Source organism: Streptopelia decaocto (genome assembly GCF_964273445.1).
Source record: "Streptopelia decaocto genome assembly, chromosome: 5".
Taxonomy (NCBI): domain Eukaryota; kingdom Metazoa; phylum Chordata; class Aves; order Columbiformes; family Columbidae; genus Streptopelia; species Streptopelia decaocto.
In genome coordinates this window covers 61,575,146-61,595,325 of record NC_138659.1, presented here as the reverse complement: position 1 = coordinate 61,595,325, position 20,180 = coordinate 61,575,146, and the positions used below count along the sequence as shown (strand labels likewise).

At 41.3% G+C, this 20,180-nt stretch overlaps 1 protein-coding gene across 9 annotated transcripts in view; it reads right to left on the bottom strand.

Moving 5' to 3' along the window:
- The window catches only part of ADD3 (adducin 3), a 99,681-nt gene that overhangs the window by 15,680 nt on the left and 63,821 nt on the right, over positions 1 to 20,180 (bottom strand). For 7 of the 9 annotated variants that reach the window (XM_082054099.1, XM_082054100.1, XM_082054102.1 and 4 more), the window contains one exon: positions 13,000 to 13,223. In XM_082054099.1, coding sequence (XP_081910225.1) covers positions 13,000 to 13,194 — 195 coding nt within the window. In that variant the 5' untranslated portion in view covers positions 13,195 to 13,223. Of the gene's footprint in view, positions 1 to 6,543; positions 6,701 to 12,999; positions 13,224 to 20,180 lie in introns of those variants that run through there. The other 2 variants (XM_082054104.1, XM_082054105.1) reach the window with 2 other exon arrangements.

Below are 20,180 nucleotides of genomic sequence, written 5' to 3'. Positions count from 1 at the left end.
CCAAACTTTAATTATCTGACCTAAACTTTGTGTGCTAAATATTGGCAATTTGGGGGGCAGGAGGAAGGAGTTTGGTCACAGAGGGTTAACTAGTTCCCAGAACAAAACAAGATGAAGTGTATTTTTTTGTAAATAATAACAAACCCCATTTTTATCAATAAGCTCCATATTTTGGAAGCGGTATTTGAAATTCAATCACAATGTGTTGCTTTTAGTGCTAGATATTTTTTAATTCTGTAATCCTTCTGAAAATCCATCCAAATGTGATAAAGTTATAAACAACTGGAAAACTGGAGCTCATCCACGCTCAAGTAGTATCACAGATGTCATCTCCTCTCTATTTCTTTCCTTCTCCCAAAGCAAAAAACAAAACACAAAACAAACAAACAAAAGACAAACAACAACAAAACAAAAAACAAACCAAAGGAAAAAATGCTTTCCTCTTCTCCTGCATAAAATGTCCACACCCCAAAAGATAAACTGTCCTTTTTCACAGTATCAAACCTGGTGTACTATACACTGCGGACAAAGCCTGTTCCTTCTAGATGACGGACAGATGAACCACTATCCACAACAAATGCCTGTCCTAGGACTACTGCTGTCTTGCCATTTCTAGATTAAGTAAATTCTGTTCCTTCAAACTTTCTTTAGAGCAGGGGTGCCAAACTCATTTTCACCGTGGGCCACATCAGCCTCGTGGTTGCCTTCAAAGGACCGAATGTAATTTTAAGGACTGTAATTTTAGGACCGTATAAATGCAGGAGTAGCAGCTTTAGAGGTTACGTTTTCTAACCCTCTCATCATTTCTTGGCAGCACCTTCCAGCTTTTGTCTGAACGAGCAGTTTGCAAAGCTGCATACAACATGAGCTGAGGTGTATTGCAAATATTCTTGCTGGTTCATTCCAGAAAGACATTTGGTGTCTTTACCACACAGCTGACTCCTATTATAGCACTGGGCTATTCCCAGTGTGTAATTTCTCCTTTCAGTTTGCCTTCCTTAGCAGAGTACTTGCTCTCAATTTAAAAAGAAAAGAGTTCTGTATGGCAAATGCAATTTCTTCCTTGAATTTTAATTCAGTCCTCCAAAACACCCACTTTGTTGAGTAAAATCCACCAACCTCATGACATAGTCTGTTCATCAACAGTTTGGACTCTAAAAGAGAGAGAGAGCTACCAGACCCCCCAAAAAACCTCCTCAAGACTCTACTTGATGTGGCCTCTCAGTTGGACAGCTGAGCATCCACAACTACACTTTAATTTCCAAGCTTTCAGGCACCCTTGCTCTTCCTTAGGGTAATTTTGACAGGATTGTGTGTACCTGAGACTTGCCAGATTTCCACAAGTAAAGCCTCTAAATATTCACGTGGACTGACTGCAGTATCTGTTACATGGATCTTTTTGTGCAAATGAGACTATGCACACAACATCCCCCAAAGAGATCAATCACCTCTTACCAGCCTCCATATTTTGGAAGATATATGGGCAAGATCAGGTTTTTCTCATTAGCAGCTGCTGTAGGTAAGATCTATGCAGCAGGGGAATGGAGCAGATGGGGAAAAGGAAAGAAGAAACAGGGAACAGAGTGAGGAAAGGAACCTGACTGAGATAAAAGAAGTGGAGGTATGGGAGGGGGATCAGCACTGGGAGCCCGTAAGGAAAACTGATGGGAGGTAATTATGTGGAAACAATTGCCAGAAAGGCAAACAAGGATTTGAGGAAAACAGCAAGTGGTTGGAGAAAGTATCCTGACTTTGATCCTTCATCTATCAGCAGATGACTGTGGAACCCACTGCCTTCAGTCTGACTTATCTCTGAGGATGGCCATCATCACCAAGACCTCATGTGTCTCCACGGCCATGTGGGTGCCACCTGTACCAACAAAATAACCAGCACTGTCCCCAGTCTGGAACCTGCATGTGGCCACAAGCCCGGACTGCTGGAAGTCAGACACCCAGAGGATATTTCTTTGCCCCTTTTCACAGAGATAATAATCCTTAAGTGTACTACAGCTGTCTCCATGCCTCATTTGGCACACAGTGGCTAGATCTCACTAGAAAAGAAATTCAATATTTTTTACTCTTCTCATGGCTCAGCGTGTGGCCCTGTGCATTTTTTTTTTCATGCCACTCATACTCTATTGAGATGACAACTATTATTTAGCTGACAAGATCTTCTCAAGGCAGATAATTACTGTAAATCCAACTGCTTCACAAGCATTAAGTTAGTAATCCCCAAAATACGCCTTTAAGGTGCAGCAGGGCCCTGTCATCACTTCCACAGAACAGTAGTGAGCAGGCTGAGGTCAGACGCTTCCACCAATTTGGGACATTCATTTTGAGAGTCCCAGAGCCCCATTTGCAGAGCACTGGGCAGTAAGTAGCTTCTTCCATACTCAAATCACAACTCTTAGTGAAAACCCAAGTGCAGCACTGAGTGTTTGAACACAGTGCCGAAGCTCAGGGTAAGGAAAGGGATACACAGAAAATCACAATCTGAAAAAACAGGAAACATGATTCAGCGTCACCCATGACAGCCCAGTTTTAATCCTTGAGGCTGCTTAGTTCCTGAATCTGAGCATCTCTCACTACAACCAAAGTGGTTTTCAATGAAATTCAGATGCATGTGATTTATACAATTCCCTGTTGAAGACATAACTAGAAGAAAATGTTGGTGGTCAAACAACTCACAGTGCATAGAGAAAGGAGCCAAGGTCGAACCTTTATGTTCTACCAACCTGCCTGAAAGCGTATAAATTGTAAAATAACAGAGGTACTTCCTCAGCGCTTTGTGTATCATACCCCTCACATTACAAAAGGCTTTTTATGCCCCCCTAAAAATCCCCCAAACACATAAAACAGACTTTCAAGCACCATCCATCCCAGTGCCAGCTCACTTTTCTGCTAGTGGTTCACCATATGGCTACAGTTTTATGGCACTTTCTCCTTCTGTTACTGGGATCTATTAAGACTGAAGAGACAACAACTGGCCAATATAGTTCATCAATAAGCTGTACGAACACTTATTTTCAATTTGTCATTCCAAAATATTCAGTTACTTCTGAAATATTCCTGCAAGAGGCCCCCTGGAAAGCTCTGCCATTTCACATTCAGCAAAGCTGAAATGCGCTTTCACTCTTGTTTACAACCTGTATATAAGGAAATGGTGCATTTGTGGTCTCCTGGGGGCTACATGGAAGACAGAATTCATGAAATTTATGGAAGTATTTGCTTGAGAGGAGATGGAGAAAAACAGTTATCTGTATTATAGTAAATCACTCTCACTTCAATTCAACAAGGACTATAAAAAAGATCTGCAAAAAACATTCACAATAAGCTCTTATTAGTCATGTTCAAACTTTTTTAAAAACTTGTATGAGTAATGTTACTTCTACAGCAGTATAAAAAGGTAGTACAATATATTTTAGGCAATATTTGGCAGATTTTTAAAAATTTCTTATTGCATTTTTAATTCTTCTGCTTTCTGATAATGCTACTTTCATTCTTCTGAGCTCAGTTTTGCTCTCTGATGCTAACAGTAGTATATTATACACCTGCTAAGACTACTACAAATGAGGATTTAGTGTTGTATCAACAATTTTGTTAAACTGAACAAGCAGCTTGCCTTGAAAATAATTTCAGAAATAACAGAAGATAGGTAAAAGCCAGGGCAAGTAGAAAATAGGGAGGTCTGGGATGAGCTGTAAAGCAGAGGTGAGGATATGGATGAAGTGTGTAAAATATTCAATTTATCCACATGCCAATGAGTAAACGTTTTCTAGCAGATTGCGCCTTCAGCGTGTCACGCACATGACTCACACACATTCCTCCATGCATATTAATGAACATTTCAATACCTTTTGTTCACTGCTACAGACCTTTAAACTTGGATATGTATGTCCTTAGGTAACCATCTCACATGTGCTAATACAACCTTCCTCTGTTTCTGATAATTCCCGATGGGCTCATATGAAGGGCACCACCTTCTTCTGGAGAACAATTTACCTTAAATATTAGCCATTACACTAATGATATGTATTGGAACTTCTGCTGTACAGCACTTCTGTAAAACCACTACCATGAAGGGCTCTGATTTTGAGATCTGCTTCTGAAAACCTAATGTAGCCTGGAATCCAAGTGGTGTGGTTTTGCTTTCATTCACAAGACTGTAACATATACATGGCATTACACTGCAACTGACCACAAATGACCAAGTAAAAGTGATGCTTGAGAGAGATGTTTTCAAAAAGACAACAAACACTCTGGTCTGGCACAAAAGCAGATCTTTTTCAAGCAGAAAGGTCACTAGTAATTTCAGACGTAGTATTTGACAAGAAAATGCTTACAAAGGAAAAACTGTACTGTCAGATGAGTGAAAAATTATGTTATTCATCTGTAGGCTCAGCATTGCTCAATAAAGTTTCAGCTCTGGGATTTAAATAGCTCTTTGGGTACTTGTGAGTTTTAGACGTAAGATGATACAATAAGAGCAGGGATGTTTCACAGTGGGATACTGAGTCCCAAAGCAAGGAGCACAGCGCCTCACAGCTGCCCGTGCTGCCCATCAGCCCCGCTGAACCACATCTGGGCTCAGACATCCCACCTGTGCCTGCACTGGTGCTACCGGTGCTGCCACCCGGATCACCCACCCACCAGAGCTGAGAATCAATTCTTTGCACGAGCATCCTCCTGTCTTCAGTGAGTTCACCTGCCCAGCCAAGCACCAGTGTCCCCCTTGTTTGTGCTGGAACAGCACCACGAGCATCCCGCTGAATGGCGCGAGCGTGCCACAGACTGTGGCATGAAAGCTGAGCCCAGGACAGCTATTGAAAAGGAGGCAAAGCAACACTCCAGACAAGATGCACAACTAGGAGAATGCTGAGTAGAGCTTTTATTTGCCTGGCAGCAGAGAGTCAGTGATGCAAACAGCTTGATAGAATAGAATGTCCTGAGTTGGAAGGGACCCACAAGAATCATTGAGTCCAACTCCTGTCCCTGGATATGACAACCCCACAGTTCACACCATGTGTCTGAGGGTGTTGTCCAGTCTCCTCTTGAACACTGTCAGGCTTGGGGCCGTGACACCTCCCTGGGGAGCCTGTTCCAGTGCTCCAGCACCTTCTGGGTGAAGAACCTTTTCCTAATGTCCAACTTAAACCTCCCCTGGTACATCTTCCTGATCTCGGTATGCAGCAGTCTGCAAATTCCCCTTCCACTACCACCAGTTGAGGGTGTTCTCTTCAAAACTGCAGTGAATTGAACCACATCATGTTACACCAGATGAAAACATGGTTTTGCACAGACCACAGACCTCAGCATTCCCTGCACTTCCAAGCCTGCCACAGCTGCTGACTGGGCTGCCCTGAGAGGGCTGTGTCCATCTGCTCTGCTGCCCTCTCACCCACCTTCTGAATGCTGCTCCACTACCTGGCACTCAGACATGAACATCCCCACAACTCACCAGTATAAATATGCAGGGCAGCTCAGCCTGTTTCTAAAACTCCATCCAGCTCTTCTACACCAGCCTAGACAGCCTTACACGGTACTGCAGCATGCAGAACAGATACCATAGATGCAGTTTTTCTTGATACAGTCACTAGTTACATGATTAGGTCAAGGTCTTTCTAATATAATAAAATTACTTCTCCAGAAATATGTGCAATCATTTTCTAAACACGCATCATAAACTCAAGCAGTTTAGATGCAAAAATCTTTCAACTTAGACCTGCAAGGGCTCTCTGAAAATCAACAGTGAAGTTACAAGCCTCAGTTCTGACTCATTTACTTCCATTTTCTTTCAGGACAACGTAAGTGTGAGGTGACAGGGTAAATTGGGGGTTTTAAGAATCAAAGCAATATCTGTATATGCCAGTTGACAACTGGTATTTTTTAGACAATGTAAGCAGAAAAGCTAGAATAACCAACTTGCTAAAATAATCTATTTTACATGAATACACGTCTATATATAGCATAGAATAATAATGTTGAGAAAAATTTAGTATTAATCTCTTCATTTTGGTAGGCAGCTCTCTGAGGATGTTAAGAATAATGCAGGCTCATAAGTATTTTGACTATCTTTCTATGCTGCTTCTTGTTTGTTGACCATTGATTTCCCCATGTAGTCCTTTTCCACACAAAAGAAGTAGAAATAAAATAATAAGAAAAAAATTTCACTGTAAACAGAGCAAATAATGACATACAGGTTATCTATGAATACTCCACACCATTCCAAACCTTTAAGAGGAGAAAGCATGAGCTCACATCAAGGCTAATTACATCAAGGTCCAAACTGATAGGTCAGCCTCCAGGAAAGTAGCTAGAGAAGACATGTGAGGTCCCTCCATTTAATAGCAGCTCTGCTCTTAACCTCAAAGCTGCACAATAATACAGGAAACCCCTTCATCCATTTTCACTTTTGCCCATTCTTAAACAGTTTATATATCCATTTTTAACAAGGTTCTAATTCAACTTATCTACGTGTAAATGTGCCCACCCAGAGTCTCTAAGCCATATCACCACCACTGAAGAAAAGTTACAAAACTTAACTGGAATTTTGTTCTTGAGAGCGAAGAGATGTTAATTTTAACTCCCGTGCTGTAAACGCAGCTGCTCACAGAGAGGAAGAACTTCACCGAAACAGCCGATATGGCCTCGTCACAGGCTGTTTCAAGACTGGAGTTCAGATACAAACAACCGGTGCCCTAAGTGGAAAAGGGTGGAGTTGGCCACAAAAAAACCGCCAGCGACTTAAGGCTGGCGGGGAAAAGATAAGAGTCACAAAAAGTGTTTGTTAAAGCTACAAGAAAAAAAGGGAGTGGGCTACTGTCTTAAGACAGAAAGAAACAGGCTCAGTAATAAATATGGGGAAGCAGGTAAAGCCATAATAATCTCTTCACCTGCAGTGAAACGTGTGGGTGCCTGGGCTGGATCCAGTGACTCCAGTGACAGAGCTCAGCCCGCGCTGGTTTTTCCAGCTCCTCTAACCTGGTACTCACTGACTTCCCTCCTCAAACGGAGCAGCATGTTTATTCCTGCGATAAGCAGCCCAGAAATACCCTATGATTAGAGCAAAACCTGAAGCACTGAGCTCATTCGCAAAGCCCATCTTCGGCACAGCCAGCTCCCCAAGCCCCAGCGATCCCCAGGTTCGCGCAGCTGCTGCCACGAGTGGGTGGCCTGGGTCAGGAAGAAGAAATCAAATTTCAGCTCGTCATGGGGTCTGACATGTTTCCGAGCATGATTAACTGTTTTTTCAGTAAACGCGGGAGTAGAGGTGGTGGGAACACGTGTGGTGGTGATGCACCAGGACAGACAACGGGCAGAGATCTCGCAGCCAGAGGGGAAAGTCATCAGCCATGACTTTGCAGGATTTTCCAGCCACTGTTAAGAGATTTACTAAACCAAAGGATTATTTAACAGCCAGTGAAAACAACCAACCAACCAATACAAAAACCACACAAAAACACCCCCCAAAAAACCCATGCACAACCAAAAAACAAAACCACAAAGTGAAAAACACCCCAAAACAAAAAACACGCAAAAACTCATAAATTAATACAGCTAAGTAAGACCTTTAATTGTTATTCACTACTTGTACTGTAATGGAAACCCCTCTCCCTGCTCTCACCAGCCCAACTTGATGCCTTTGTTGGACAGAATTTACAAGACTAGTGAATGAAAGAAAAACAATGGATTTCTTAACAATACTTTTTATTTTATATCCCTCTATCGATTTCTTACAGAATTAACCCAGAATGTTATTTACAATTAATAGCTTCAAATACATGTAAGACCATAGGAAAGTCATCAGGCAAAGGAGGATGGGTCTGATTGTTCAGTGATTTGAATAATCCAAAGAAGATGGTGCCAGAAGTACAAGAGGATCCACAGACACCCCCAAAATGACAAAAACCCAAGCAGTTCACCAACCAGCAGAAAGATTAGAAACATAGGTGTGAGGGGGGAAGTCATTTTGGAAACTGTTGGCATGTATATCTAATGAAAACCGCCGTTTAAACTCAATGAAAAGCAGCAATATGGAAATAAGAGAGGAGCTAATGGTAACTTTCATTTTTTAATGTAAGAAAGCAGTGAACAGCACAACTCCCAATTGTATTTGCAATGCTGATGTGTCAGAACCTGGATGTGAATTGACCCTGCACCATCACCAACACAGAAACAGAGTTTAGGGAAGAGGATTTCTTGGTTTCTCATAGAGATCTAGTGGATGGCCTTGAACTAACACAGCGTTACCCTGAGCACACAATTCCCTTCACTTAAAACACTGAACTTGCCCGGCCCCCCATCTGTCCCAGGCTCAGCAGGATATTGTCACGGCTCAGATGGGATCTTTAAGGGACGTTTTCTGATGTGTCTTAAATGATGTGCCAAGTTGAGCTCATCTCCCATGGTGAATGAAATGCTGCACAGGTCATATGACAAAAGAATGCAATTAAAAAAGCCACTGGATGAAAGGAGAGTCACGACTCCCCAGCAGGAAGCCAGGAAGACGTCAGAGGAGACCACAGCCAGAGGAAGGACCTAAAATGCAAGAGGCTGCCCAGCAAGGAGGTCCCATGGGGAGGTACCAGGTTGTGCAAGCCCTTCCCGGCCAAAGGGTGACACTCCTGAAGGATCTTAAAGGCTTTTGAACTTGTGGAGAAAGAGCCGTGGAAGTTGAAACACGTGAGGAACTGAAAGGACTTTGATATTTTAAGAAAATAAACAGCTCCAAAAGGGAGTGGTGTTGTGAAAATACTGAATGTTCACTCAATAAAAAAAAGCCAGACAACTGCAAAAGCTGGGGAAAAAATAAATCAAACCATCCTTCATCTCTGTCCTGATGGTTTGAAAATAACACAGCCAGGAAAAGAAAAAGAAAAAAATGGAAGTGTGGGTGGGTTTGCTTGTTTTTGAGGAGAAAAATCTGCTTGCACGCTGCATGCTAAGACAGAGCTCTGAACAGAGGAGTTGCTAAGCAGAGCTGTTATCTCCCCACTTTTCTGGGCAAGACCAGCCAACGTGGGAGGCAGGGGCGTCTGTGCGTGGGCCCGGCAGGAAGGAAGATCGGCACCGGAGAGAAGTACATTTTTAACCTCTGCGTTAAAAAAGCCTTGATTTTGCAATCCAGCTGGCTAGACCTGAACCAGTGCCCTCAGATAATGGCAGCGCTGAGCCAGGATCACTCCAAACACCCTGAAGAGTCTCGATGGATTGGTAGGTGCTCTCTACATCCAACGTGAAATTAAAGCAAAGCCCGAGGAGATCCTGCCAGCAAACTGCTCAGCATAAAACCAAACAGCCTCCAAATAGCTGCGTTTCATATGTAAAAATAGCAAGTGCATATTCAATGGGTCTCAAAAAGCCACACAAAACTTTCACTGGTAAATTCAAAACATAAACTGGGCATTAAAATTCCAAGAGTCAGGCATTTCTACGTTTACGTATTTCAGCTGTTCAATTCAACACTTTATACACAAATTTGCCTACTCCAACTTCTCCTTACGTCAGTAAAAATAATGAAATAGAACAAAATCAAATAATATAATGAAATAGCAGTATATCTTATGTATAAGAATGCATCCTGCTTTGTTTCCAGAAGGAAATGAAGGCCAGGAGGACTTCCACACCATAACTGAAATAAGGGTTTTGATCTTACAACAAATAAGTGTTACTCTTTGAAAGCGGTAGGTACTCTGCATAACAGGCAATATATGATTTTTTAGCAAATGACAAGACAAAACTGTTTTTAAAATTCAGAGTTAAGCTGGAAAATCTAAAAAAACCCCCCATATTTTCAAATTTATATTTATATTATAGGTCAAGTATCTCAGAACCAACATAAAGTAACAAAATTAGTCCACTGCATAAATGCAGCGCCTTTCCTTTAAAAATAATGATGCAGTACTTGAACCTTCTGAACTTCCACACATTACTGAAATAAACGCTTTTATGGTAAAATTGGCCAGCAGTACCTCTGGATGCTACCAGGCTGCTCAGTCCTAGCTCATCTTAACTCCTTTCCATCTTTCTAACAGACACAGAACGACAAACATGCGGGTCCCATCAGATTCTCCAGGCCATCATGGGTCACACGCAGCATTAAGCAAACAGGTCTCAGAATTCACTGATGATGTCAGGACATTCTTTGCAGACAGTGGTCATAAAACTCCTATTAATTTGTCTAAGACTTACTGTGAACAGACTCTAAGACATTAGCAGACATCAGAGCTAATGAGAATAGCTTTTCAGTAGCTTTTAAATTATTTGATTTAGGAAAGGGAAACCGCACATCAGAGAGGAACAGTCAGATTGCACATCAATGTGTGCATCAAACAGCACATCAGAGAGATGCAGCAGTTTGATGTCTGAAGATGTCTGGTCAGGGCTGTAGCCCCTACAGTAACATTCACTGCACAAAATATAACATGGCTCCTGAAATATATTTTTGAAATTATTTTCTTGCAAAGAGATTTAGATTTTCCTACTTGAAAGAAAGAAATGAAGAAAAAAGCTTGTTGATAAAACAGATTAAATCAGTACCTCACCTTCCTTATATATGACAGTCATTGACCCTTTAGTTTTACACCATAAACATTTGCTCAGAGGAAGTGCATGTTCAAACAAGCTCATCTCAAGTCCATACATGCTTGTGTATTTTTAAGAAAGGTATTATCCTTGCTACATACACTTCATACTTACTAGTATTTACCAGAAGATGAGTCAGTAACTATTTCCCTGATCTGAACGCACATATCTAGACTGGGTGAAGATATGAATGCATTTATCTAAGACTGGGTGAAGATTTAGCAGCGAGCGAGCTCTTCTTTAAAATGTGTCTGATAACCTCTCTTAGTCTTCTTCCAAACACCTTCAAACTATTTCCACCTTGTTGAATGGAATAAACCAGAGATACAACAAAGCTCTATGCAAACTTCTACTGCAAGGTAATTCTGCAGCTATAGAACAAAAACATTAAGCACAATTCTCCTTAATTCAATCCCAAACCTCTGTTATGCAGATTGGTAACAGGAAAAATGCTTTATGGCCCTTTTGTAACAATTATTATGTTCAGGTAAATGTCCTGACTCTCAAGAAGACTATGGCACATTCCAGCTGAAACCTGGAAGAAGTAATGCAGTTTCTATCCACAATGATGAATTATGAAATTTGCTTGATGGACACAGTCACAGATATTGTATTAAAAATACTTTTATTTCCTCACACAATAAATCATAGCAGGGTTCCTCTGAATTTTCTATTTCAAGAAAACAGACAATAAAAGGAAATACTTAAGTGAGGGGAAACGGTTGTTCAAACACCTTCTCTTGGTTCCTGATGGCATTCGGCTCCCACGTTCCTCCCTGTCAGATGCCAGGAGCCGGGCAGGCGGCAGCGCCCTGGCTGATTTGGACAACTGTTCCCTTACACAACAAGAACTTGCAACTTACTGGCAGCTCCAAACAGTCACTTTCCAAGAAGTGCTGGGCTCAGCTTCTCTTGCAAGACACTAACATTAGCCCAGCGGCTCTTTGTCCCCCAAAATTCTGTTAAAAGAGTTACCGACACTCAGCATTTGCCCCTCTTCATCCCCCTTCATAAAATCTGCAAGCTGATGCTAAATTTATATAAAAAAAACCAAACCACAGTGGCTGCAGCAAAGGGACATTATGTTATATTATGTTACAGAAATATTTACGCTCATCAGATTCAATACTGCCATCACAATGACCAAAAAATACCACACATACAAATGCAAACAAGGTCTCTCTAACTTATTTTTATCTGCTAGGCTAAAGATCTAGTCTTTGCTGTGAGTCCTGGCTACTCAGAATGTGAATATTTTAACAGGAAGGAGCAGACTCCAATCACATTTCACAATTGAGTGTTTAACATGAAATTATCATGATTAAAGCATTATGCAATACCTCCTTAGAGCATTTTCTTTATAAAAGAGCTTGGCTGCAAAATCAAGCTTGCACAAATGGACTTGAAAGCAATAAATTCCTTAGTCAACAGGTTCACATTATACTCAGAGCAGCACAGAGATCCAAAAGGCACTCCAGGACAACACTTTAGCAAACAATCCTGTTATTCATGGATGACTATAATAGGGTGATTACTAACAGCTGTTTGCAATCTCATTACATATGGAAAAGCTTAAAAAAAATTACAGAAGGAGCACCCCAACTTACAGAGGAACTGAAGAGAAAATGGTCTGTAAAGCTGCTTAACTCCTTTCCAGTCCCATTATCCTCACTATGTTACACCCCAACACCCCCAAATGCTCACCCTTGCAGTCCTTACTCACTCCCTATAGCTTCAAAATACTCAAGGCAATAGCATTACTTTCCAATGTATTCATCAGGTTAAACCCAAAGAATGCATGTATTAAAATATAAATTAAAACTAATTTGAGGGTGGTTCAATAGACTCAATAATTTTATATGCAGCCTACACAAGTAATGAACTTACACAACCAGTAGATGATTGCAAATGTGGCCAAGTATGGGAATGATCACCCCCAAGGACATGAAAAGAACACAGTCTAGCTTTTAAACAAATTTAACCCAATTAAAAATGTTAATGAAAGCATTCCTGATGCAAATGATAGGTTAATATTCAAACACAGAAAGCAGAACACTACGTAATGCCCTAATTTGTTCCTATTTGACCGGTGACTCCTTCACTTTCTTCCCTGCCCCTAAGGCTTAATTAAGTACCCTGCAGCCAGCCAGATATTTTTGTGATACTGCAGTGAAGCATAAGAATGTAAAAGCACCAGGAGACAAAAAAGCTCACAATAAAACCTGCTTGTTCACAGACAAAAAGTTATGCAAACAAAATGCTGCATAATCTATTGTGTGACTCCTCTTACAAGATGGTCCAGAATTATTCCAGCTAGCTGTGATGTAGGTTTCTTGTTTTGAAGTCTTATAAAGTTAATGGTGAATCTCAGAAAATAACACTTGTTTGTTCTCATCCCCCCTTAATCCCACTTACAGGGCTCTGCAGTATCTGAGTGACCCGCTTCCTTTGCTCCATCATATTGAAGTCCTGTCTCAGGTCAGGAGACATGTTTCTCTCCCGAATATACTCTGGGTCATTCTCATTGATGCGATCGAAGTACCGCTCTTTGTGAGGCATCGTGGCCGAGGGAGGAGTAGTGATCACCACCTGACTGGCATCAGTACTCATGCTTCAACACTGCGGATGGGAGGCTTCAGCTGGAACAAATCAAAAAGAGGGAAGAATGATTAACCATTAAAAATGGGCATTGAATATAACTTTCAAGTCTGGACACAAATAACGTTCTTGTTCATCTCTGAAGGACAACATCAAAAATGAAAGAAGAACAAGTGAATAATTACTGTAATCAGAAAACTAAGGATAAATTCTAGAAAAGTATTTTAAAAACATTAATAAAATCTCTGGTGGTGTATAAGCATCTCTATTCAAGTTCAAATAAAAAACCCAACAGCATACAATTAAAAATTATTACATTCAAAATGGCCATCATATCTTTTACAACAAACTGTCCTGTATCATTTTACATTGCATTCATCACTCCCCCACGGTTTTCATACAGCTGCCCTTCCTGACACATTCAACCAAACACACCCAGAAGACGGGACCTCTGTTTAACATCAGCTGAGAGCTCATCTCCCAACTTGAAGGAAGACATTCCTCAACTACTGCATTTCCAAAACGTCTCATAACTCCAGCTCAAAGGAGGCGCCGGGCCGCTCTGAGGCTGCCAGGAGCCTCCGCCGAGCGCTGGCTAGTGCCTGCACTTTCAGGAGACACTCGGAGACACCGAGGGATCAGCAGGAAAGTTTGTACGTTGGGTTGCACAGGATTGTGGCTGCACCCACGGCAAATAGCTGAGTTTTAGCTTTTTTCATCTTGTGTGCAATTTTATGGAAAGCTTCTCACAGAAGCTCATTACATTCAGAATAAAACAAACCAACCCAAAATTTTCATGTCTTAGTAGAGAGCCACACTTAAAATTTCATGTAAAAAAAACCTGATAAGCATTTGTAAACACAAACAGAACCGGATCAAAAGCAGAAAAGCAGACATCTGAATTTTCATATAAACAATCAGGCTCAGAAGCACACTCGGGAACATCACTCCTCAAACAGGTACTGTAGAGGGATGTTTTCTCAAGTTTGAAGAACAGAGAACCAAGATTTGTAGAAAGAGATAGCATACTACGAAATTACATTTTAACATGCAAATATGTACGTTCAATAATGTATTTAATATTAAAATGCTTGCAAATGTATTTGGTATGCAAATAATTCACCTCTTCAGAGGAAAAAAGCCAAGAATGAAGGAGCAAGAGTTGTCAAACAGTATTAAAGAGCACGGTTTGACATGATATCAGCAGTGTAAAGTGTCCATGCTCTGTAGCACAGTTCACCCACCCCTCCTTTGGGTCAGTGCAACTACTGTCCAGGAACATCTGTGAACTCGCATGGAAGATCTGAACTCTTTCAACTACAACGTCGCACAAGTTCCAGATAAAATATTTGGGGAAATCCCTGTTAAAACCAGCTTCAGCCACCCAAGCCCCCATGCTGCCTGCAACGAGCCCTTTTGGTCCCTGTGCTGCAGCCTCCGCGGCGCAGCCGCACCACGAGCCAGGCTGGCAGCGGGATGGAAATTGGTTTTCAGCCAGTTTCCCACACTGACGCCCAAGCAGTTTTGCTGGCACGCTGCAAGGGAGAGCGCAAGGATCAAATCCTGGGGCACTGCAGCCCTGCTACCAAATATGAAACCCCAGACAGAAAACAAGACATATATCACCTACAGAGCTGGGAAAGCATTAGCAGATAAAATACAAGAAATCCACATCCATGATTTTCATGTATATTACAGATTATGATACAATTTGGGATTGAGATGAAATACAACTTGCAACCTTCTAAAAAACAATCGCTACGGGTTGTAATTTTTTTTTTCTTTACAGTTTTTGTTTGTTTGTTTTTTAGGGGAAAAAACACATTCTAGGATGCAACATTATCCAGCTGCACGTGCAGAGCTTACAGGAGGTATCTGGCATGCTAGATGAACATATCACATTCTGGGACATATAATTTGCATCCCGGGTGCAAAGCTCCATGACCTCTGATGGCTTTGTTACAGAGGCAAGTTTTGCATTTGCTGCTTGGCTGCAGTCTGAGCTTGTTCAGCATTTGCTGACTGACCACTGGGGAGCCTGCTACATTCGATCAGCTTGGCGATGCTGGGGAGAAGACAAGGGGCTTGCTTCAAGGAAGTGTAGGTTTGGGAATGTCTAGTAGAGGTATAACAGGAGTTTAAGTTTTTCTAAAGAATGAACTGTTGTCTTTGCAAACTGGGAGCACTGAAGCAGAAGGATAAACCTTGTGGGACAGCATTTTGGGGATATGATAACAGCTCAGCTTCCCTCAGTTCAGGTTAGAAGAGATACCCTTATAAATATAACCGTGTATTATGTCTCATCTCTCCTTCCCCCTACATAGCAGGGTTTAAGATGCAAAGAAGAAACAGCATGATGAGAAGACACAAGACCACAAGCTCACTGTCCAAATGCCACAAAGTATGAAGAACTTGAGATCAGACCCCTCAGCCTACACTGTTCTCCAACTGAGTCAGAACAGACATGCTCAAGCACCTGCTGGTAACTGGAAGCAGTCTAGAAATGCAGATGGCAAGGACCTTGCTCCAATCAGTGCCCAGTTGTGACTCCTGCTCCACAGTTACTTTGTCCCAGGACTTGCCTTACCCAACTGTTTTTCCCAAAATGCCCCTGAATCTCGTTAACCCCAAGGGACACACTGTTGCTCCACTGCTGACCAACTCGGCTGGTCGGACCAACTACACGCATGTCTGAACTTCAAAAAAACTTTTATTGTTATTATTGTAGGTTTACAGGATATAATTAGTTCAAGTCCGTTACATTACAATTCATTCTTACAGTGACAGAACAGCTCATTCATCTGTAAAAAGACACAAACGTGGCTGGCAGTACCTAAAATCCACAAAAGATATTTTTCTAATTGCTTTAGACTTCATTTTTTCCTCTTTCCTTTCAGACTGGTTTGTTACCTCTAGCCATTAAGATTACAACATTAAAGCCCTTGTACTACAAAAAACCTCTGGTACTGAACATAATACGGGTACTGGGTCCAGTTGCTCTTACGAGGTCTGGTTCAATGCCCGCTCTGTTGGGCCCAGGCTGACATTCATACAACCCCTACTGTTCGGCTGGAAAATTTTCAAACAAACCAGCCATTCTTATTTAATTGCATCTTACATTTAAAAAAAAAAAAAAAAAAAAATCATCAAAGACACTTGTTAAAAATGTGCTCAGTTTTGGGGGATCTAAAATTCTGTACCTACTTCTCAGCACAGGACTGGCAATGACATAGAAGTATTAACAGAAAATCCAGATCTCAAAAGCTGTGAATTGTGACAGAGAAGTCTCTCTCGCTCCCCTCCCTCCTTTTTTTTGAGATTCTTTTGCCTAAAAGAAAATGTGTTTTGCTACAAAGATACTTTTGGCTTCCACCCCTGTCAGTGATGTCCATGAATTACAGAAAGTGAGCCATCATCTTCCTATGTATGCTATACTGCTTGCACGGGGGAGATCTGTGCTTACAGAGACCAAGGCACAGGTGGAAATGACGGATCATATGGCCCTATAGCAACCAGGCACTAAACCTAGACTGGTCAGAAAGGACAACCACAAACAGAGAAAACAAACCTACACTGGGATCTGATTTTGTCCTGGGGAGAGCCATCACTCTTGTTCAGCTGAGACAAATACTTGGTCCACATTTTGGCCCAAGACACATATGCTGTCATGCCAAAGAGAGATTCAAAGTATAAAGAACAGCAGTTTTCCCACCTATGGTTCAACTGGTACAATGAGGGGTAAAAGAAACTAAGCAAAGCAAGTCAGCAGATAAAAGTTTTTTTAAACACCAAACCTCCATCCCTGCTGAAAATACCTCAGGGACCTGTGAAACAAGGAATCTCAAAAGCTCTTGCTACAGAGTAACTTGTGACAAGGTAACTTGTAGCTGTTCTTTCCCCTGCCCGGGTCTGCCCTCCTGGTTCAGGCTGAACAGAGCTCTGATACTGCTACAAAAGAAAACAGGTCATGTCCTCCCGTGTTTTGATGCCTTATTTAGCTCACGGGTTTGGCCTCCACATTCTGTTCCATATTTTATAACCGTAACTGGGCCACAGGGAGAAAGTAGAGCATTCCACCTTTGTCAGGAGGACATGCGCCTCTCCACTTAGAAGTACGTTCATTTAACAAAAAGCTTCCAATTTATTCCAGGAACTTGGAACTGTTGATTTTAGGCTGCAACATTAAGTCCTGAGCATCCCCACCTGACACTTTGTAAAGTCTAAGTAACATGCCACGCTGCTTCTGTTGGAATAACTTGTTTTCTATGTCAGATCACAAAAGCAGCTCAAAAATAATGAGGCCAGAGAAAAAGAGGAGCACTGAAGGGGAAAAAAAAAAAAAAAAAGAGCAAGAGACCAAATGCAATAAAAAATTATCTTGCCAAAGAACACTCCAGATATCCCTGACTTGATGTATTTATATATTTTATTGTACAGAATGTATATTGAAAAAACAAACAAACAAACCACACACACACCATAAAGGAAAGACTGAGCAACAGAAAAGGGACCAAACCATCAGACCCCCTAGCAACAAATCATTAACCTACCTTTTACGCTGATTGTTTAGGGTTGCTTTCAGACATTCCCATTTTCTCTATGCAGTGCAATCCACCTGTGAGAGCTCCCAGCGTTGCAGACCAGCAGCGTGCACACCGTGTTGTTAACCACTGATTGCAGGTCTGAGCGCTCCAGCCAGACTGTACCACATCTGAACGCTGCTTTTTTTAAGGAGCACGTTGTGTTATTCTGCTCTCGCTCTTTCTTGCCTGCTTGTTTTTAAGGAACAGTCTGCTCTTTCTTCCCCTCTCCAGGATCTCGTCTGCCAGGAGACTTGTTGGAAGCAAACTGGGTGTCTCTTGATCTCAGTTCCAGCCTCCCTGTGAATCAGGCAGGTTCCAATCTGAATCAAAGACTTGGCTTTAGCCAACACTGTCAGCTACAGAAGTCAGCTGGCAGAAAGAAAAACACTTAAGGAATATGGGGGAATGGTTAAGAGTGGCAGGAAAACATGTAAGAGAATAGGAACTGAGATGAGGGTCACCACTGCTGTCTTCTGGCATTAGAAAGTCACCTGTCCATTCTCCCTCCTATAAATTTTAGTAATGACATGCAATTGCATGATAGCATCTGTTCTATGGCACAAAAACTACTTGGATGAACACCTCAATTTCAATTCATTTTTTATTCTCCTTATCAGGACATCAAATACCATAGAAATCTAACAAAGCATTGACAGATTATTATTTCTTTTTTTTTTTTTTTAGTATTTCGACAGGTTTGGGTTTCATTTATGAGATCACTAAGGTGTATACTCAGATGGTCAGTATTTTCTAAACGCAATTTGTGGAATGGAAAATACCGCTATGCTAGATAGGTAGTACTTGTTCAAAATTATATTAACTGATTTTAATAATATACAGAGATTCTGTCCACTAACACTCAAGTCAACTTGTCAAACTACACCCTTAAATTGACACAAGGTAGTATTTGAACCAAAAAAATAAAGCAGCCACACCTTCTTCCAGCTTTCCCAGCCATTCAATCTTTCTCGCTGTCTCACCTCCTCATATTCATGACAGCAGATGTTTCTAAGGTAGATGGTGAAATGGGAAGGATAAACTACTCTTTCAATGATTTTACATTTTTGTGCTGTTTTTTAAAAAACCAGCAAAAGTTAAAAGTAAAAAAATAGATTTCATTTTCAACTGTATCAGTTCCCCCAGCCAGTTCACTCCATATCTACACAAATGTTTGTTCTGAAAATGAACCAGTGATTATACAGGGGTGTCTAAGACTGCTTCTCCCAGTAGCAATGCAGGCATAAACGATTTGTCATAGTACAGCCCAAACTGGTTACAAATCAAATATTCTAATCGGGTGTTGTGCATTTAATTTAAGTCTTTCTGCTTTTAAACAGAGCAAGCTAATTAAATCATCATCATCTCCTTTCAGACAGCACATTGAAGAGGCTATGTAGTGGCAGTATACATTTTTTCTAAGAAAGAAGAACTTGAGTGTATTTGAGCCTTGATTTTGTGTTTCTGTGTTAAGTCTAACACATTATTTTTGCCCAATTATATAGTGCAATATTAAAGTCAATGAAAATACTCAAGCTGTGCGACTCCAACGAGTGTAAACTGGAACTGACCCAGCTACTCTTTACTGTCAAAAAGTGAGATAACACAGTGTGTTGCTGACAGCCACCCAAAATATGAGGGCTAAACCTTTCCCTTTCCCCTGAAGATGTTACATTTCTTTCTCTAAGGAAGGCTCCTCATCATGCACCCATCCTGTAGCAGGTGCAGTCTGCAATTCCACATTTGCAGGCAACCCTGCCAACATTTTGCAGCACAAGCAGTGGCGGAGGGACAAAAAGCAACACCCAAGCCTAGAATGATGTATCCAATATGTTCTACCACATGGGCATAAGTGCTATTTGCATGTGTTAAGTCTCATAAATGAACTTGAATGTTTTTTGACACAAACTACTTGAATCATTCACATTTTGGTATTCCTTCACTGCTGCATGAGTTTTGAATGATGGAGGGAACTTCTGACGAGCAAGTTGTCCATTTGCTATAATCCAGTAACAGCATGATACAACACAAAACCAGTCTCAAAAAGAAAACCTCTAGTTCGGATTCAAGGTCCATCAAACCTCCTATGCTGAGAAAAGGCTGCATGTAACTGCGCTGTTTCCAACACAGTATTGCAGGACCCTTAAGCAGTCAGCAGCGTAGGGGCTTTGTTGCTTCACTGCATAAAGTAATGTTTTCCTGTTTTACTAGCAAATTGTTAAGGTTGTGCAGACAATAAGAACATTTTGAGATTATGCTGCTCTTCACACAAAACATTCAAGTTAGAACAAACCCAGCCATACAAGCAAACCAGTTAGAAGAAGCAAGAGAGGAGGAATTCGGAGTTTGTTGGTGAAATGATGGACACAGGTGCTCCTGCATCGCAATGCGATGGGGTGGCTGCACCGCGAGAAACAC